This window comes from Cyrtonyx montezumae, unplaced genomic scaffold (genome assembly GCF_038088225.1).
Source record: "Cyrtonyx montezumae isolate F1298 unplaced genomic scaffold, pur_monq_1.0 scaffold_3, whole genome shotgun sequence".
NCBI classification, from domain to species: domain Eukaryota; kingdom Metazoa; phylum Chordata; class Aves; order Galliformes; family Odontophoridae; genus Cyrtonyx; species Cyrtonyx montezumae.
In genome coordinates, this window is record NW_027072034.1 from 73587947 (window position 1) to 73610701 (window position 22755).

A 22755-nucleotide genomic window follows, 5' to 3' on the forward strand; every position below is an offset into this window, starting at 1 on the left:
GAAACTTTCCTTGCAGATGAAAACTTGGGTCATAAATCAACCTATACAGAGTCACCTTCACAGTAGGTCAATGGAATTCACAGTATCTGAATATTAATAAGATATTACAATGTATAAGATGTAGTTTGTAGTGAGTGCATCAACCTGCCTTCTTTTCATGCTTGAGATCCTGCTGACACCATCAGTTTATACTTCAAAAGTTCTAACAAGTTCTAGCAAGAACCAGAAGCCATTTTATATTACTGTTCTAAATTATAAAGCTATACATATATATATATATATAAAGCAATATTGATACCGATTGCTTATGTCTTCAAAGCAATGCAGAATTTATGGTATCCAGAATTATAAAGTTTGATTATGGAAGAAGTTTCACTCACAACTTATAGGAAGTTACTCTTTGAGACCCTTTCCTCACAACCTGCTCTATTTCAAACTCTTACCACAAGCTCCACAGGCCCATGAGAAGACAGCTTTACAAATCAATCCCTGACAGAGAAAGTTTAGTGCCAGGAATTGCAGACATGCACTGATTATTTCATTATTGTCACTGGTGTAGGAATAAAAAGCATCAAGTGAAATAACAAAAGAAAGGAGCAAAATGTCTTACAGTATGTAGATGCTCTTACCAGACTGGTGACTTTTTTTTTTTTTTTGGCATTTTTGCTCTAAAACTAAAAAGCTGATGTAACTAAGTTTGCTGGATTGTATCCCATCTCACATGGCACTAGAGAATTTAGTTCAGCTACACCTGTCCGATGACTGAGGCTATGAAGTTGCACAGTGTTTCTTGTGGCCTTAATTTAACCTATGAAATCTTTATTTACGAGGAAAGGAAAATCATCCTTCACAGATCTGTAACTGAGTATTCATTTTCCTCTTTTTTGTGTGTGTGTGTATGTGCAGACTTCTTGTTGTTTTAGTAGACTGGACATAAGAATTGATGACATTTTGTTGATTATTTTTCTTCCCCACTAACCTTTGTCAAAGGAATGACTTTTAGGACAAGAGAGCATGGTTTATGACAGCGTCTAGTATTCTTAGCTGCTGAGAAGATATCTTAGAAGTTTAATGCTGTAAAATACTGCTCAAGGAACCCAGCTGAGATTAGTCACCCTGCTGGGTTCAGCACAGTACAAATACAAGTGAAAATATATGAGATCCCTGTTCCAAGAGTTTGAGAGCTCATCCTCTCTATCAAAGGTGATTTAACCATTTGGTAGCAAATTTAGATTTAGTTTCAAACTACAATAAAAAGAAAGCACAGCTGATCTTCTGTTTGGTCACAATACAATGAACTCCTGCCAACTTAGAAACAGCAAAGCTTCAGAAATAATGAAAAGGGAAAAAAGAGAGCAGAAACTCAGCAATGAATTTGTATTTTCGTCCTGGAAACTGTATCACACAAGCTGATGGGGAGAAACGTTGCTTCCATGGAAACAGATGCTGAAATGGGAAAAGGCAGACAGCCAGTACTTTTTTCCCTGCTGAGCCTGTAGAGACCATCACAGAAGTTGTTAATACTCAGAGGAACAATTGTTTCATTGCAATACACACTGGGCTGATGCTCAGCCCAGTGAGATCCCCCTAGCACCAGGGCACTGCCTGTTTAAATTGTGAAACAAGAAAAAACACAAAGAGGCTCAGCATGTTGGGAATAACTTTTTTCTTTTGACTACTGGAGTTGTGTTTTGCAGTCCCAAATTCCTTATCTGTTTTGAAGAAAGTCAGTCTAAAAGCTCCACACGAACTCAGCATCCTTCTTATGTTTTCTTCATAGTGATCTCATCTCTGGCTTCAAATAATATAAATCAATGACAGGTGTAATTCATGAGAAAAACAATGATGTTATTTCTGTCCATGAATCACCACTAAGGGGCTTTTTGATTAGCTTACTCAATGTTAGTCAAAATCAAGTCCATAATAGAAGAGCTATACATTACTCATAGGCAATGCATTACTGGTGGTTAAATTTAGAGATCTGAGTTGCATATGGTGGGCATAGGTGTGAGTTACATACCTGTTCTCATTTCTGTTCTTTAAATGAGTTTAGCTTTCAAAATAAACATCAACACACACACACCAAGACTAATGGTAATTCAATTTCTGCTTGCAGTCTCTAATATATGCTTAATAGTTTCTGGGACAACTCATTCCTTGAAATTAAAAGAAAATACTGTACTGAGAACAACTGCAAAAAATATATGAAAAACAAAACCCATTATCAATTTAGGTAGATATCAAGAAATTATGCCCATTGTTAAAAATAATCAAATTTACAGGAAGGGGAAAATATACTGTAGTTGGGTTCATACTAATGAAGAAAGACTGAAGACATTCTGAAATTGTTTTTGTTCCTTTAGCTATTACAAAATATGGAGATAAGTAATGAGAAAGGAAGATGCTCTCTCCTTTGTCTCAGATGAAGCACTTCTTTGAACTGCAGTGATTTTATTTTTAGGATAGCTTCAGTCCAAAGACCTTAATACAAAGAAATAGCTAGAGAAGAGTATCTACACATCCTTCATAATTCAAAGCAAAATGGTATAGAATTAAAGGATGAAAAATAAACCTCTTGCTTGCTACGCTGTTCTTATTTTGTGTCTCAATGGGAAGAGAATGACAGATGGAAGTATAAAGTATGTTTACTCATATCAGGCCTTTGATATGCAAATGCTTGTTCTGAAAGAATGAGAAATACACTGACCAGCAGACATCCCCTCAGAAGAGAAGCCTCGCAACCTGAGGGAGAAGACAGATAAACACTCCTTGGCAGATGTATTATGAATACTGACGAGGGCAAGTTCTGCCATAACACTTTCCTGAGGGAAGCGTTATGTTTTCAAAAGTAACATCTTGACAATATTTAAATGCCAAGCGTGAAAGAAGAGTGAAGTATCTCAGGGACACTGCTAATAAATAAAATACATTCAATCCTTCACTCCACTTTTTTTTTTTTTTTTTTTCCAGTACACTGGTAATTATATTATATAACCCCTAAAACAACACAGACAAACACAAAGTTCAGCCTCAGAAGGTTTCCCTTGAAAATCACCTTTTTTAGTCAATGCAGATGTCAGCTGAGTCAGAGAGCATTATGTTCAATTCCTGTTCTGAACCGCTGGCTGGTGGAGAAAAACTGTCTCTGTTTACCATACAGCAAATCAGCAGAGACCAGCCTCTCCCACACTGCAATACTGTGCGTTTCTGAAAAGGTGGCTATAAACATTAACATTACTTTAAAACCTGATCCAAACCGCTTTAAAACTTTGTGACTGTAAAAACAATAAAGCTAACAAAGCCTCATAAATAGCCACTAATATGAAAGTGCTTGCTGTAACCCCACAGGGAAGCAAGAAAGAATGGCTTTCAAATGCATCTAACCTCTTTGGCACTTGTGAAAACAGCATTTCCTCTTTTCTCCAGCCTGCCATAGTACAGAGTTTAGATGCACAATGAGTTTTTCCATGAAACTCAGACACATCAGTAAGGTAACATTTCAGAAACAATAAAAATTACTCTAAGAAATGTAGCAATGATTAAACGATTTTATTTCTTGGTTGAGGACTTTGATAGGATATGAAACAAGATAGCTGAATAAAGATGGTAAAGATGAAAATAATACCACTAACTTCTATTATGTTAAACATACTAAGTGAATTCCACATCGTACTAAATTACTGTTTAAGATCCATTCATCACCAGCTTGGAAGTGTAATGTAGAAGAATAATACTTAAAAGTTTTTCTCAAGTTATCCCTTTTTCAGGGTCCCTGACACATCTACTTGTTCACAACAAAACTGAGGGCATGGATTTTCACAGTTGCAAGCTGCTTTGGAGAAAGGGACCTATTATTACTTTGATAGTTTTATCATGGAGACTTCTCAGTAATTACAGCTGTTGTAACCATTTATTTGTTCCTTAAGGCCAATCTTTTTCATCCCTGTTCTATTCTTCTTAAATTAAAAACATATGAAACAAACAACAACAAACCAGAAAGCATAGTTTAAAAGGTAAAGAACAATTGCAAGAAGATCTTAGTGAATATATAAGAATGCACAGAACTAGCATTCTCAAAGTTGAAGCCAAAAGTAAACACTACAGGAATATCTTCAGTATTACTGCTACTCACTTGCAAAGTAAAAAAGTTTCTCTGTGCTCTTGTCCTTGATCAAGCTGATTTTCAGGCTAAATTGTTCTGCTGATGCTATTAACATTTAGGTAGACAGTGTGGTCCAAACAATTATAACAATTATCAACATTGCTTCTCTAGCAACTACACCGTGTTGTTTTGTTTTGGTGGGAGTTGTTTTTGCATGCAGGTAACTAAAAATTACCACAGACTGATTTGGTCAAAAATCAGTAATTTTTTTTGTCTGTTATTTATTTATTTATTTATTTAGAGCTACTGCACTTTAATTTCCTTCAGGTTTACCTAATTTATTTCTAAGTACAAGGAAAGTCCACAAATCAGGAACATGGGTAACAGTTTTACAGGTTTCCCTTGAAGGAAAATCCTTTTTGTTGTTATATATAATTCCTTTCCTAACTGTAAATATCCAGTAGGTTCTGTCACTGCTTGCTATGCCTTAAAAATCATATTTCTTAGATCTACAAAGTTGGGAGTTACATAAGTAAAAACACAAATAAACAAAAGAAACTTCAAACACATTTTGAGTATTTCTTTCTGAACAGGAAATGACTGATTTTATGACATGTTTACAATGAAGTTATTTCTAGCTACAGTAAAATAACAGCATGTTGATTTCTGTACTACTTCTACAATCTCAGCCACTAGGAAGCACCTATGTTAACCAGTAATGTCTGTGGTGGAGTACAGCAGCACAGACTTCAGGTCACTGATAAAGAGGTGACAGTAAGATGACTGGTAAAGAAGTAAAAGGTATGTGGACACTAAAACTAAAAATCATCTCTATCTCCATCTCACGTTTGTGCCCCTGCCCTCTTGGCCACCCATGCCATCTGCTGGCTCTCTCCACATCTATCCTTCTTTCTGAGATGATGTCTTGGACGTTCTTCACATTTGTTTCTTGTCAGAAATGGTATAGTTTACTGTGGATCATTAGACTAGATAATATATTTTATGAAGGAATAACATTTTATCTAAAAACAGCTTGCAAGTAATATTTTACATTTAATGTAGAAAAATATATGTAGTTTTTTCTGTAGGCTATGATGATTAACATGACCTATATTTTGAAGACAACAACATCTGCTGATACAGAGCAACCCTACAATTATCTGCAGCTTTTTTTGATTATGATTCTTTCTTTTGTTTCAGTTACCTAGAACATGAATGGACTGTTTTCAAATTTATTTTCGTTTAGTGAGGTCACTTATGTCTTTGGCATAAGAATTCTGTTTTTCTATCCACAGTACTTTGTACTATGACTTCTGTAATTTTAACACATTGCAGAGTAATGTCTAGTTAAAAAACGTCAATGCTATCCATTTACATATAAATACCAGCTCACTAGTATAAATGAGCCAGATCTGTTAGAATATATTTTTCCCACAATCTTCCTTCTTACATCGCTCATTTACAGAAGAAAAACACATCTTTTGTATGAAGAACTGCCGCACAAATATTAAATCATATTAACAGAGAATTATGAATGAGCCTGCTCATCCCTGTACATGTTGTCTGTCCTCTGATTCTACACAACTATTTTAATATTGATAAAGTCAATGAATAGATTTTTTTCTGATTATATTTGCAGTCATGTATGAACCATTTCTTAGGTAATCACTGATGTCATTCTGATTTGTATGACCCTAATGAAAATTATCCACTATTTTTCTTCTGAAACCACAAAACCAAAATTGCCTCACAATACTTTAATAACATTCCGACCATCCCCTGGGTTCAAACAACAAAAAGAAATAAGCTAGTTAGCCTGATCAGCAGAAAGGATTCAGCCACACAACTCTCATTCTGTGGAAACAAAATTCTAAAACATACCCAACAGTTTTATTAAAGATTGCATGCATGTCAGTATCTTCCTTCCTTCATGAATTTATGTGTGTTGGTGCATTCATGCTGCCATAGCAAACTAACCCTACAGTTTGGTGGTGTCTATTGCTTGTTAATTTCAGCTATTGAGTCACATCGCATTTCGGTACTTTCATGAGCTAAAACACACTCCTACCTGTCTCTACCTTATAATGATTGCCCATTGTTTCTGTTCCAGAAACACTCTGGAAGATGGAATTAGTATTGTTCTCAGTTTACAGTTGAAATTTCTGAACGATTCCTGAAATGCCATGGAGCAGAATAATAAGCATATTGAAAAACCTATATCTGCACTGAAGTTTTATTTTAAAGAAATACATTGCTTGATCTTGCTATCAGATTAAAGTTGTTAACATATCAATAAGCCATTTTCACATTACATTTATTTACTGTAGAAACGTTTACAGGTTAATGATTACCAGCCATCACCATATACAGTAGGTAAGAGAGAAAACATTTTCAAACATTTTCACTGTCTGAGATTGCCTTTCAAAATATTTCCCGGATAATCTTCAGTCACAATCAAATAATATGACTTCTACCACATCCTATCATTCCATTCCATATTCACTACTATTATTTGACACCACTATCAAGGATTTAAATGGCCTTCTTTTTCCTGTCCTGTCCCTGCTTATGTTTTTTTCTGACTTAAAAAAAATTTTCATACTGTTACCATCAGTATAATTCATAATGCTTAAGGACAGTATTCTAAAATGAATAATACAAAGGAAAAAGGCCAAAATGTTTTGATCAATCCAAATTCCATCCTTAGAAAAGAATCAAAATGTATACAGAATTGAAAAAGAAACTTTACAGATTCAGTCCTTCACTACACAGAATTTCTCTTACTACCATGATTTTTCATGACGTGTTAATTACAGCAATACTGCATATGATTTAAAACAACTAAGATTAACTATGCATTGTAAATAGGCAAAATGAAGAAAAATAAAAGCAGAGGTCACCAAATACATTCTTAATTTATTGTAGAAGAATCCCCATCCTGATTTTGAAAAGGAAGCATACATATTCTGCTACTTCTGGATTTCCCTTTACTGGCATCCTAAATACTTCTGCTCAAACACATCTCTAGGCATTTCCCCAAATCTCTCCTCGCTGTCTTGCACTGCCTCCTGACTGGGCACAACTGTGTGACTTCTTTTAAACTTTTCTTTTAAATGTGGTAGAACACCTATTTTGACTTAGAAAAAGCAAAAATACTTTGACAACTATTATTCAAGTCTGATATTCCAGCGAGTCAACACCAAAACTTTTGCAAATGAAAATGCATTTTAAAAAGTGTTGTTTTTTTTTTTGTCCTTCTAGTTTCTTGTATTAACTGCCTATACATAGCCACTGCTGTTCAAAATAATGTACACAGTCAAAGGATTTTAGAAAAATGAGAACAATCATTTCCAGTCCTGACTACTCAGTTTTTCCATGATGACCAGTTTACACTAGATCTATACTTTGACTATGCAGGAAAGAAATACTGCTATTAAATTTATTGTTCCACAGGGACTTTATTAGGGCTGCTACTGAACTGTGTATCATTTTAATTAGAATTAACACTTTCATCTTGTTTATGAATATATGTAAGATAAGCTTTGAAATATTTAACATCTGGGAATACAGTCAAGCTGTCACAGCAAAATTAAGACATTTCACATACATAACTATTATTATATAATAACCAGATACCAAATAACTGAACATCCATTGTTACCATTTGGAGTATAATCTCTATGCATAGAGTTCCATGTCCTTTGGGAATTTATTCATGCTTTGATCATTATCCCTTTGAAGCAATGCTTCTTTAAAGAAACACATTTCAAGTGCAGTCCTCAGCTCTGTTAGATATTTCGCTAGTAGGTATGAGATCTGCTTTACATAATTTATTCTACCTTTAGCAGACACACGCCTAGAAGAACACAAACTTACTGCAGTAAGTTGGTTTCCCTGGACCACATTCCTTTACTGAGATATTTACTTCACAGGCTAGAGGGATTATTCATAGGCATTACTGCTTAAAAGACCAACAACAGCAGTTTGGCCACCTCTTGCCAAGGCAAGATTTTGCAGAATATTCTCCTGTGATTTGATGGAACAGCTAAAAAGAAAATTAAGACAACAGAGTCTCCAAGAAAAGTACTTCCAGTGAACTAAAACACCACCACACCTTACTAGCGTTGGGATTCAGCAAATCTTCGTTAATTTAACTCCTTAGGTCTTTTAATCACAAAAGAACCCCAACGAACCACCCTCCCAAAAAACAAACAAACAAAAAACCTATGCATTGCCTCTTAAATCACATGAACTGCACACACAACAGTTTATTCATAGATTCATAAGTTCATAAGGTTGGAAAGGACCTATAAGATCATCTAGTCCAACCATCCTCCTATCTCTATCCCTACCCAACTACTAAATCAAATCCCTTAGCACCTCATCTAAACGCTTCTTGAACAGCGCTAGGGATGGTGCCTCAACCACCTCCCTAGGCAGGCCATTCCAGTGCCTGACCACTCTTTCAGAGAAAAAATGTTTCCTCAGGTCTAATCTAAATCTTCCCTGGTGCAACTTCTGGCCATTCCCTCTCGTCCTGTCATTACTTATCAGGGAGAAGAGGCCCACCCCCTCCTCACCACAACCCCCTTTCAGGAAGTGGTAGAGTGCAATAAGGTCTCCTCTGAGCCTCCTCTTCTCCAGACTAAACAATCCCAGCTCCCTCAGCCGCTTGGGGTTGTGGCCAAAGTGCAGGACCTGGCACTTAGTCTTATTGAACTTCATCCCATTGAGCTCAGCCCAGCTGTTCAGCCTATCCAGATCCCTCTGAAGGGCCTCCCTACCCTTCGGCAGATCGACACATCCTCCCAACTTGGTGTCATCTACAAACTTACTGAGGGTACACTCAATCCCCTCGTCTAGGTCATCAATAAAGATATTAAACAAGATGGGCCCCAATACTGACCCTTGGGGGACAGTGAATGCCAAGTAACAACCAGGACATCACAACTGAAGCCAACTCTGTGGGAGCTGCTGGAGAAGAAGCTTTTGGAGTGAGCCAGTGCCTGAAGGAAGGAGCTCTAGGAGATAGGATGCCTGGGAGGCATCTCCCCTCTAAAAGGGACTACAGGGGCTGTGGCAGCAGTAGGCTGGGTTGGCTCTGAAGGCAAAACAGAGCTGTCATTTGATGCAGCCACCAAAATAATGTCAAGGTATATTAATTCAAGTCATGGTTAAAAGACTGATATGAGCTACCAGCTGTAACAGCACTGATTACAATCCATATTATAACAGCTTATAAATTTTGCATAAAGCTGTGGGGAAAAGACAGTATTTGGCACCCAATAAAAATGAACTTCTGTTTCTGTATACTATTTTCTTCAAATCCCCACTGCAAGCATTTGAAACACCAAAGTTCCTGTAAAACTCTACAGACCTCCTTCACAACTGCAATTCAACATTCAGTACATGAGCATACCACCTGGATGTCAAAACATGAGAATTTGTGGATTAATAGTTTAATCCACAATATAATTAAAAAAAATAAAAAACCAACCCACAAAACTACCAGGTGTAACAGATAGGTCCTCTCACTTTTACAAGTCCAACAATTTTGAGGACTAAAATCTTCTCTTAAAAGTCTAAGCTTGCATGCTACTCAAGCAACGGACAATGAAGTATTTCCCATTCACAAAATGAAGTCCTTTGCATACTACGATCATTATATATTATATATATAATAAGACATTAAAATAATTTTAATATTCTTAGGTAAAAACAAGTGGAAAGTAAGGCATGAGTAGTAGAAAGACTGACAAACATATCAAAAGCACAAAGAGGAAAAGACAAATGTTAAGGGGGAAGAGACTGCAGATGAATACACTCAACCATATGCAGTCCTTTTGCCTCAAAGCACCTTAGAAAATAAGTAGACTATTTATTTTGCTTTATTTATCTTTGGAAGCAATTCTTCCATAGAAATACTTCAGAAAACTTTTTGCTAGTGATTTGCATATAGGGAGAAAGATCTTTAAGATGTATACAAAGAAACTTGTCACCAGAATCTCCAAATCATTTCCCAGCAAATCAACTACTAAGATACACTTCACTTTTTCTGTGTCAAAATAAAAGTGCAAACAGTGACCTTTACGAATCTTCTTTCTTCAAGTCAACCCCTACTCCCTACTTATGCCATTTCACAGAACAGTACAAAATGTCTTGCATGTGTCTTCTGAATTTCTAAATGAGATTTGAATGCATCTGAATTATGCAAGACAAGAGCTGGGAGAAACACAAGGATTTGAGATATACATAAGCTTGAAAATATTTACATAAACACCAGCAAGATTGATGCTGGAAAACTAAGATCAACAGTGCATATAAAAAGTATCTGTAATAGCACAATCCTACTTTTTCACAGTACGCAGATACGGGATGCAGTATGGATAGCAAGCAGAATATTCTATAATGTAGATCAAGAATAAAAATAATAACAATTAGAAAAAAATAAGCCAGAGTTTTTTGTTCTTGTTTTAGCTTTTATTTACTATTTCAACTTAATTTAGAAAGAGACAAAGTTTGTGAATAACATCCTGACCACTTAGGCTCAAATGATGCCTCTAAATTGAAAAATTTTGGGAGCTGTGACTTCTGAGAACCTTTTAAATACTAATTTTGAAAACTAAACTAGTCTTTGATGTAGAATGAATTTAAAGTCTACACCAATGGTTTGGTTCTCATATTATTTTCCAATTTATACTTCAAGAAGAAAAGAATGAATTTAGTCGGCTAAAGCCAGTCTCACTTGAAGTTTATTTGTTTTTTATAACTTAAGTCATGCAAGTTTATATGTTTTGCTAAGGGTTTTTTTTTTTTTTTGGTGCATGAGTGTGTGTTCAAAACCAACTTTCCATCAGAAATGTTTGTGTTCAATTTTTGTGTTTACTTTACTCCCACTTGTGATTCCCTGGATAAATCATCCAAAAGGAAGCCCCTCACTGATTGCTTTTCAAGTTACATTTCTCAGTATAAATGCTTTAATAACTGACTGAATAAAATGATGGGTAACCTCACTGGGAACAGTTCCATTACAGAATGTGCTTTACGGTTTATTTGTGAATATTTTCCTCATTAGTAACCTGCTTCAGAGGAAGTATAGGTGATTATCTTCATATTTCAGAGCTCAACTTTCTGAGTTCTCAGAGGTACACAAAATGCATAATAATATTATAAAATGTTTTAATTCTTTCTTATAAGTTTTAAGTAATTGTGCTCAACATTAGAAAATTACTTATTCTAGAAATTAATTTAGTTTTATGAGAATTTGAGGCAGAATTCTCTCTACACATACTATAAATCTTAAGTTTACACAGATCTAAGTGAAATTTCTAATTTATGGTAATGTAAATAAATAAATAAATCCATAGCTTATTGTAGAGTGAAAACCGGGAAACTTACACTGCTCTATTTGTCTCCAATTTTTTCTCAGCTTATCTTTTAAGTTTATCTAAACTCAGAGCACCACCACAAAAGCCACTGATGACTAAAAATTCTAGGAACAGCTTCCACAGACAGACAAATACAACAAACCCTTATTATGCCATAACTCTTACCTCTTTACAATATGTTTCTACAGAAATCCTATACAATTATTGCATAATAGTGCAGCACACAAAGTGTTCATTTGCCTGATTAGAGACAAAGATTACAAATCACAGCTTCTTCAAAATGCATTTCTTCTGCAGTATTCATCGTGGGTGCCCAAATTCAATGCCTAATACAAGGCGATATCAGAAACTTTTTAATAAAGATACTTTTCAGTAATTAAATAATTATAATTTTATACTTCCTTCAATGCACTTGTCACAGAAGACCTCTCCAGAACTTAATCAGATGTAAATCTTTAAGCACATGTAGTTGAGGAAAGCTAAGAAATAAAGAGAACATTATCAGCCATACGACAACCCCATCACACTTCTCTAGCTTCCTACAGCTTTAACAGCATAGAAGCAACCAGCACTGAACATCCACAGGCATTAAATAAAGTGGTCTGTGGTTTCCACTCAAGCAAAACCTACCAACATTCAAAGTATTTGATTGTTGAAACAGTTCAAGTTGATCATGTGTAAAGTGCAATGAACGTTTTCCAAGTCAAATTATCCTCAGATGGTTGAGCTCAGGCTTTAGGTAGCGACTCCCAGAAGAGAGAAAATATTTGGAAAGCAAGTGGAGTTTATATTACCCAAGGACTAAAAGTTACTGTTTCTTTTAGTCTCTTAGTCTCTAGTACGCAACATACAACCCAAGGGCAAAACCTATCACAATGAGGATAATTGGACAACATTTCAGAGTTGGTGACTACCTTCTCACATCTAGCCACACCAGAGCATCATCCTCTTTGTCCTCCTGTTACTCCCGTTTTACTCACACATTGGCATACTCATCTGTTGATTTCTGATGGAATCCTTTGAAATTTCTTAATACCAGATATCATGAAATAGCTATTCTGGCACGGGCAAGTCCAGTATAAGGTTTGACTGATAATTCAATTATGGACAGTTTTTGTTGGAAGACTGCTTTATACATAGGGAAATTTGTCTGCACACAGATGTATTGAAATTTGTGAATAAGACATGCAAACCCTGTCCTTGTTTCCTGCTCTGGCACCCTGACCGTACACGTTGCCCATGTGCACCTACAGCACAAGATCCTGGGGACCTATACTGTGATCATCTTCTTGTCACTATTACAAGACACAGCCCCACATTCATCCTTCACAGCAGTCAGGAGAGCTGCCACACAGATCTGATGAAGTGGGGAAAAGCACATCAAAGCCACTTGAGAAAGCTGTGTTGCAAGCTTTAAAAAAAGTCAGGAAACAACTTGAAACTATGCTTGTTCCATACACAGTTGAATAAATAGATGAAAAGAATTGTATGCATTTATACATATATTTTACAAAACTCAAGAAAAACTGTTTGCTTTCATTACCCTTATAAGTTTTGCATATAATCATCACTACTACTTTCAGCACAGCAAGAACAAGTAATCATAGTACACTACTGCAAACTAAGAATATATGGTATGAAGTGGACTGCTGCTAATGTCAAACTATGTATCATAGAATCAGAGAATGGTTAGGGTTGGAAGGGACGTCAAAGATCATCTAGTTCCAACCCACTGCTGTGGGCAAAGTGGCCAACCACTAGATCAGACTGCCCAGGGAACCATTAAGCCTGGCCTTGAACACTTCCAGGAATGAAGTGTCCACAGCTTCTCTGGGTTGCCTATCTCAGTGGCTCACCACCTTCTAAATAAGTATTTTTCTTCTTAACATCTAGCCTAAACCTCCCCTCTTTTTGTTTAAATCGATTTCACCTTGTCCTATCAATATTTACCTGCATAAAAAGTCAGTCTCCCTCCTGGCTGTAAGCTCCTTTCAAATTTTGAAAGATGGCAATGGGGTCTCCAAGGAACCTTCTCTTCTCCAAGCTAAACAAACCCGAATCTATCAACATTTCACCACAGAAGAGGTGCTCCCAGCCTCCTGGTCATCTGCATGGCCCTCCTCTGAACTGTTCCAAGAGCACCAAATCCTTCCTGTTCTGTACAGCTGAAGCTGTACTGTCACAAGCTTGAACACAGTACTCCAGATGGGACCTAACCAAAACACATTAAACGGGGACAATCACCTCTGTCTCCCTGCTGGACACTCAATTTTTGACGCAGCCCAGGATACCACTGGTCTTCTGGGCTACAAGGCTGGTTCATGTCCAGATCTTCATCCACCACGACTCACAAGTCCTTCTCAGCAGGGCTGCTCTTAAGGAGTTCATCTCCCAGTCTGTGCTCATATCTGGGATTGCCCCAATCCAAGCATGACACCTTACACTTGGCTTTGTTGAATCTTATTAGGTTCTCAATGGTCCACTCTTCAAGCCTCTCCAAGTCCCTCTGAATGACATCCCTTCCTTCTGTTGTATGACTGTAACACGCAGGTTACTGTCATCAACAAACTTGCTGAGGATACATCCAGTCCCACAGTCTAAGTCATTGATTAAGATGTTGAAGAGTTACCAGGATGATATGCTCCTTTTCCTAATGTACATGGCTCTTGAGTTTGGTTCAGGTGAACTTTCTGGCAGTGTACTAGCAGCCATTTGTGGTTAAACATATACAGAAGCTTTGAACAAATCATTATCAACTACTTTTCTCTGCTGTTACATACAGTGTTGCTATTATCCACAAGTCCTATTTTTTTTTTCAAGCATGCTTTTTTTTATATTTAAATCCTCTCTATTTAGTGGTTCAACCTAAAAACTGTATTTTAAAATTTCAAATAGTAATTACATTTATCCACATTCAGAATTCAAGTTAAAATATGAAGTGTAGTACAGGCAAGAGAGCACATTTTTCAGTGGAAAACACGTATCTTTAATAATCACTAAGGTCTAAAATACTTTCACTGTTCTCAGTTAAATCAAATCATTGAGACTCACATGAATTATGTAAAGTAACCCATTATTTCTTAAGAGTAATAAGAAACCTAAGATTATGATCTTCCAGAGCACTAACATATTCAGGAATTTGCTACAAATTCCAACAAATGTTTGCTTTAAAAAACAACCAACTGCTTAGTAAGTTTTGGAATTGCATAGTAAGTCACAGGTACTGTTACAAGAATAACAACATTTATATTAATTGTAGTCAATATACCAGCATGGAAAAGACTGAGATATGCAGCAGTCTCTGACACCAAGAATGGGGAAGAATTCCATTAATTTGGCAGTGTCTCCGCCACCCTGCTCTCTGGGATACCACTGGAAATGTCTGCTAAACAAAACACATTGTGTAATGTGTTGTGTAACACTGCAGAGGGGAAAAAAAAAAAAAAAAAGGATAGTGAAGAATAACCGTGTATTTAATGCTGGAGTGATCACCAAAACTGATCACTCATTCTCATATTTTTCATGCCACCTCTGCCATTACCTGTCCACATGCTCCCACCCACCTCCCCTCTTGCTCATTAACAAATTGCCACTGCCTTTCTGCACCATTTGCGGCACATGCAGACTGCAGCAAAACAAGGTTTCAATCCGACCTTATTTTTTTTTAATCAATTTGCAGTCTTCCATTATCAGTATATCTTTTTGTCTATTTTAAAAGGAAAAAGGCACTTAATACCTTAAGCAAATACACCAGCCAAATAATCACCTGTGTTAGACTAGGAGACATGCCACATCACTCCACACAGGCACCCAGAGGCAGGGAATCCCAGCACATTATGTAGCTGTCCCACTTCATGTCAAGGAAGAACAGACAGTGTATGACCACAGCCCTTCATGCATTCAGCCTCCCTGACAAACTCTCTCCCATGGCTACCCAAAACAGCCGGCAGTGAGTAGCACCCTTTGTTTTCAGGATTTTCTGGAGTGCTGGAGCAGATAGTGTCCCACTTCTGCTGCAGAAAGGACTCCAGCTGTTACAATTGAAGGATTTTTTCTTAAAAAAGCACGGTGAACTCATCCAATTTAAGATGTAATCTTACTTTGCAGTCTAAGAGTTTCTGTTCTTTCCTTCAGTTTTACTTTACTGCAGTGTCCAAGGGCTGGCAGAGATAGATGGATTTCAAAATTAATTAAAAAAGTGATCAGGAAAAAAAAAAACACTACATTGCATCTCTGTAACTATCAGGAACCCTGTCATTTCACTGTCCATGTATTTTGCTTTTCTCATACCACTGGACAAGAATCTAAACCATGATCATACATTGAACTTGCGTGGTTTTAATAAATAAGAAGATTTCCATACAATAGCTCACTTGAGTTTATAAAGCAAATTCCTGGTTGGCACAACACTCACCAGTAACAAAGACACGTCTTAAGTTCATAGAGGATAGGATTGAAACATACTAAAAGAGTGAAGAAAGGCTGCCAAGACAGAAACCCAAAACACAGAAACACTGCCACAATTTTGAGTAATGAATAATAGAAATAAGTATTTGTTAAATTAATCAAATTTTCCATGTTTTCGTGCATTAGTGTCCCTCAGAAGCACTGTCGGGGAGAAAGGGGACAGCAGGGGAGAGAAAAGGGGAGGAACACAACACAGAACAGATTCTGAAAATGCTCCTCAAGAAAAATAAACTTCCTGAAGTTAAAATACACTTCTGGATTGCATTTGATTGGTTGAGAGTCTAAAATTGCTTTTTTTTTGGTCTGTAATTAATTGCAAACCTCAATTAAAACAGACCATTTTTGGTAAATTGTTAAAGAATCAAACTTAACAGTCAACCAATTATTACTATATTATACCAAAGAGCCCTGTTTTAAAGTTTATATGGTGTAACTAATGCAATCAGACCTCAGATAAGCAGCAAATACTCTAACAGAGCAAACTTTACAGAGACAGAATTCATGTTTTGAGAATTGTCACATAACCTATTTCATTAAAACTATTTTAAATGTAAGGATGATACGCTTGCTTTGTTTTCCAAAACATCCTGTAATCTTTCTTGCATTGTAGCTTCCTGTCAAATTCACTCTTATTCCTTTATCGATCAACAAAATCCACTATAATTTTATTTTACTTAGCTCACAATCTAAAAGCAGCCCTTTGTTCCTTGTCAGGATCATTTCATTTTTTGCATTTAAAACCAAACATAAGTAACAGGAAAAACAAAAACACCATGCCTGATACTGCCTGCATCTACTCTGTATTTGTTACATTCACGATGACCTTTGTCTTGAATTGAAATTCAGAGCAGGTACCACTCTGTTTCTTTTAATTATGTTTATAAGAAGCCTGTGCAGCATCTCCTCCTTTTATGGAATGGCCATCTCCTTAGTTGTGAGTGAGGCTGGTATCAATGATTAGCAAAGCATATAGGAGCAGTTTGTGGTTACTGTAGCCAAATTACTGGAGCCAACTCATCTATTAATGAGTAATGACCTAGAAGAATTTTCCTGCTATTTCACTTAAAGGATTTTGAGAAGAAAAATCTTGAAAAAAGATTTGCATCGAAGAGGGATAGTTTATTTACACAATAAGTTTAGAAAAGATATTCCTTTTCCAAGTGATATCATTAAGAAATGCATGCAACTTGTGAATAACTGTGAACATATTGAAGTAAATGGAATTTTTTTCCCCATCAACTTCAGTAAACCATGACAGTGCCTAAATCAACTGAAAATTCTCTGTTGTCTCTGAATTCTAGAACTGTTCAGGAAGACGTTTAATAAATATAGATATTTTAAGAAAATTATCAATACTTCTCAAGACGCTGTCACACTACAACTGTGCTTTTAAAAGCAAACAAGGGATAGGGAGTACTGATAGCTTCACTGGCCTGATGCATGTAAAATCAAAATATTGAAATAACTGAAGTTGTAACATTCTGTAGTAATTCCTGAACACAGAGTGCTTATCTCCACAAATATCAAAACAGGTATGTATTTTTAAATTTCTGTGACTAATAAATGATACTTGTCATGAAGAACTTGCTATTCCTCATAGAGCCATTCACTGGTGAATAATTTAAAGTTTGACAATTTGAAAATAAGAAAAATATTCAAATATCAGTCAGTATACTGCCCACCACCCAATTACTTGCCAGAAGACATTTCAAAACTTTTGTTTTGCAAGTTATTGTCACACAGAAGAATAACAATGGCCCATCAGTTTAGATTAGTTCTGATCTGAAGGCCGTAACTGTTCCATTTTCAATACACTCAGTATGTAATAGAGAATGCCTGTGAGAAGCACTGACAGAATGGCATGAAGTACTTCCAAGACTCAGATTTGTAATGGTGCATTGGGAGGGATAAAATGGATTGGGGAGACTTAGAATATACTATTATTGTGTGAATGCATTTTATAAATAAACAGATACAGTGCTTGGGGTTTTGCCCCTTCTTTATGTTTCCATGGAAACACGTTTTCACTTTTTCCCCCCCCCCCCAGCAAGTTAGTAACATCTAATAGCTTTAAGTTGTAATTTAGGGTCTTTAACTTTTAATTAGGAATTATTGACTGGCGATGTATCTTTTTAACTTTAAGATCTGATTTTTGCCTCAGCCTAGAAGCAGAAGTCTCAAAGTAGGCTATACTTTGACTGTACTATAGGCTGTACTATAGGCTGATGTCAGCTTAGCCGGTGATCTCAGTTCACAATACTCAAACATTCACATGGCAGAAAAACATTCCCAGCCCCTCAAGCATGCTTCTCCACTATTAGCTTTGGCACAAAGGGAATCATGGTCACCCTGACAGCAACCTTACTAAGACACTGTTTTCATAATACATCTATAGAGTGGGCATTAATAAAATTAAATTGCTCCTCATTTTGAAAGCGGGGCTTGTACTACTATTTTGCCTTTAGCGTGACATTTATCAAGAGATAAGACAAACATACTTTGAGAAACTGTCAGGAAAAGCAGTACTAAAATTAAAATACAATGAAGATAACTTGAGAGGAAAGTATCAGACAGCTGTGAAAATGATTTCAGAACACATATGGAAGCTCTGTTAGATTACGATCTTCTAAAACATTTATCTATTGCTCTTGGGACAAAAAGCTAAGAATACATGAACACTCTAGGCTTCAGATATTCCATTTAATTTAAGAGGTATCCATTCAGTAGCAGACTGAGCTGTCAGTTGAATAAATAATTTGAGTCAGTGCACAGAAGAATCGTTTCCTAACATTTTGTGTGGGTTTTAGTTGCTGGTTTTATTGTTTCTATAAAGTTTTAGAGTGATGATTGAGTACTAATGTATTGAAGAAAATTCTTATCCCATTAAAAGAAAAACCTCTTGACCTTATGTAGAAAATTGTATTTGCTTCCAGAAATGGTAGAAGTGTACCTTTGCGGTAAGTATATTTCGATAATTAATGCCAGCAGGATCAGATAACAGAAAGTAAGCAGATCTCATTTTCTCATTACAATGTATAATATGATTATAATACCCTTTACTATCAGGGTTGCTGAACAGCTTGCCAAATATCATCCTTCATCAAAGTATTTGGACAGCAACAATCTCACCTGTGTAACTTACGGACATGGACCTTTTTTCTTCCATTTTGCTACAAAGCAAAACTGAACCAAAGCAGATGGGCACCTCAGTGGCTACTGAGGTACTCTCTAGAAGTCAGTACTAGACCTACTCTGCAGTCTATGTCAATAGGGAGAAAAACTTGTCTAATTGAACACAATTTATGGATTCTGTATTACTAATTATTCACAGAAAAATTAAATTATTTCTTTTTAAAGAAACATAGGTAATCATGCCATCTCTTTAGGTGAGTAACTCTGTCTTTGTGTGCCTACAGGAAAAATGCAGATCCAAGTGAAGTGACTAGATTTCCCTTTTAAGGAAGGTAGAGAAAAAGGGGATAATTTCTACCACTGCTCATCTCATCCTGAGATATGCATCTAAAACAGGTCAGGGGAAGCTGCTCCAATGTGCTCACTTATCTCCACTCATTGTAAAAGGAGTCAAGGCGGTCAGCTGTTCTACACACATTTACATCAGAGACTTCAAAACTTCAACAAAATTAAAATCATCTTTAGAAAGTAAATGTTTTCGTAGAAACCTATAGTATCATGACTTTAAATGACCTTGGTGGTTCTGAATAGGAGACATTCCTTGAGAACACAATTATTTTCAATATGCTATGGGCTATTTAATGTTCATACAATATCATAAGACTACTTTTAAACAAGCAATGTTCTCTTACCGTGACAGGAACCATCCAGTTCTTCATATCCTACACTGCAGATACATCGTCCAAGAGGCACAAGCCAATCCCCATCTGCTCCACAGTACAATTTTGGAGTATCACGTTCCTCGGCACTCTTCACACAGGAGCCTCGCACTTCCACCAAAGAGGAGGAATCAACCCTTGGAATAGTATCAGGAAACATGGCCAAGTTACGGACTGTGAAAGGGCACTTTTTGTAATAAACACGGACTGAGACCAAAGCAATACATGCTCCAATGTCCTGAAAAGCAAGATAAAATCCTTTCTTGTTTATTGGCCCAACCTCACGAACTTCTGTGTTGAGTTTAAGAATTCGATCACCCAAGTCCATCTGGGTAAAGCTCTCATCAGCTGCAATAGTATCAATTTTAGTGTACTGGTTTGGCTTAAATTTTAATCCATGAGACTCATCTGATTCCATGTAGTACAGATTAAAAGTTTCCTTGCAGGTTCCCACTACCCATGGAATACTGTTGCAGTCCCTCAGGGTAAACTTCATTTCCACATAAATTTTCTGTGCAGCATCACGGGAAATCCAGTTTGTTCGAAGCCAGTTGTTTTGGTTTGGTTCCATCACATTACATACCTGGTAGGTATGAATGGGATGATTGTGTTCATCCATTTCAGTTATGGCATCCCACTGAAAAGAAAACAGACTGTTTGAAAAACAAGGAAAATATAAATTATGCTATACACAGAGCCAATCTACATACATAAATGTGAGTACATGATATTATGGCTGAATTAAAAAACATTATTTATGTAGAGATTAGAGGAATATCAGTAGTTAGAAGCAGATACCAACTACAGAAGAATGAAACAGTTTTCAGAAATTCTACAATTAATTTTTATTAATAAAAAAATCTCTAATCAGTGTGGCTTCAATATTAGACAGAAATACTGGCCATTGTGTCTGGCTCCATAGACTCTGTATTTTACTCATTTCTGTTTAATAATAATAATAATAATAAAGTATAATTTCTTTATTCTTACAAATTCCCTTTCTTATAAATTGAAGGTATGTAGGAATTATTATTTTTATTTATTTATTTATTTGAGTTTTGTGTTGCATCAGCATCGCTGAATTCTTCCCAAATGCTGCTGGAATTCCTGCTGTGAGGCTATTGAAAACATGCATCTTTGAAAAAGCATCCATGTACTAAATAGGAAAGAATTATTCAATATCTAACTTACTACATAATCTGCTACTCTAAGGGACTGCCAGCAATTATGATAAAATGATAAAAAGCAATTATGATAAATTTCAATAAAATTTAGTCAGCTTTCAATAAGCACTCACAAGGTCAATATAGCATTAAATATCGATTTCTTTCAAAAAGCACAGAACTATTTGTAGTTCTGTACCCAAAAATATTGCACCACACCAGAAATTTTTAGCATGGCCTTCTGAATATACTATTCTCTTATGGCATTTTAGATGTAACCAGATTTAGTCAATAAGCCAAAAACCTGTTACTAAATATTATTAAAAATGCCAAACTATGATGTTTTAATACTGTGAAACATGAAAATACACACTACTTGTGTTCACAGTTTAGCATACTTCGAATAGATTATTTATGAATACACATTTAGTTAAAATGATTTGCCTGCTAAAAAGAAACATAAGCTTAAAATTGAGACAGCAACTCAAAGTTGAAAAGTTTATGGAGTATTTTTGCTCTTAACAACCTCCTCATCTTTGCATTTAGTTTGGTTAAATCCACAGTATGGCATTTTAAAATGTTATATTAATTACATACAGGTGTTCATATGCAACCTGTCGAAGCCCATGTTCAAATTATGCATAATATGCAATTCTGAGTATAATAGCAAGATAAGGACCTTGCACATTGTTATTCAAACATGAATTCAAATATCATTAGCCCAATGATACTCCCATGACACAAATTTTTCTGCTTTAATACAGACAATATCAGTATGTTTTACTTCAAAGCTAGACTCCTAAGGATGCATTTTGACTACTTAACCAGTACTGTTTTCATAATGTGTACTTAGCTCAACATTTCTAGGAAGGTTGGTCCTTGGCCTTTCGGATTGAAAAAAAAGTAGGAAATATGAGTTCAGTTTAAAATTTTTAAGAAAAAATATTAATTAAAAAGTTCTATTTTAGAAACATGGTTAAAAAAAAAGAGAAAAAAAAAAAACAACGAAAAAAACCACACTTGTTTATCTTCTTCTGTGAAAAAGCAATGTATTATTAAGAGTTTAGATCTTCATTTTCAGGAATAACCCCAGTCTGAATAGTTAGATCACTGCAGCATGGATTTGGAAACTACCCACAACAATAGGTTCTCAAAAAAGTCAAGGTCTTTATAGACAATAACTTTTGAGATTTTCTTTTTCTCTACCTATCCCAATGCAAGTAAAAATCTGGCCTCAAGGTTCTATTTTAAAACCTATGAAACATACTTTTTAAAATGATTGCTGAAAAGGTACTGGCCATTGACTGCCGGCTACCTCTTAAGAGATTCTTATATTGCAAGGCCTTATGACCTCTGAGTATAACATACGTTCAGGAAGGACAGATTACTTTAGAATTCATGCCAACATCAGAACAAATTCAGTTCTGGTCAAAATTACATAATAGAGGACTAGTTACCACAGTAATCATCTCTGTACCATTGCTTCCAAATTGGTTTTTGAACTATGATCAAAATGTACCCTTTATCAAGTAATGCATAATATACCAAGTAAATCTTGGCTTAGAGAAATGAAAAAAAGACTTCCACACCCTGACAGGCCTGGCATCTCCTCTTTTGCCAAGCACGTGGCACACAGCTTGAACTACTTTAAGATTCCACAACCAGAAAGGATTAATAAAAGTAGTTAAGTAAAATATATAGTTACAAGCCATAAAATCTTGACAGTAAAAATGCTTTAAAAACATAAAAATTCTATCTTGCCTACCATATCTGTTATATGGACA

General features: G+C 35.9%; 1 protein-coding gene across 2 annotated transcripts in view; it reads right to left on the bottom strand.

Moving 5' to 3' along the window:
• The window catches only part of EPHA6 (EPH receptor A6), a 472327-nt gene that overhangs the window by 338211 nt on the left and 111361 nt on the right, over positions 1-22755 (bottom strand). For both annotated transcript variants that reach the window (XM_065741888.1, XM_065741887.1), the window contains exon 3: positions 19782-20445. In XM_065741888.1, coding sequence (XP_065597960.1) covers positions 19782-20445 — 664 coding nt within the window. The remainder of the gene's footprint in view (positions 1-19781; positions 20446-22755) is intronic.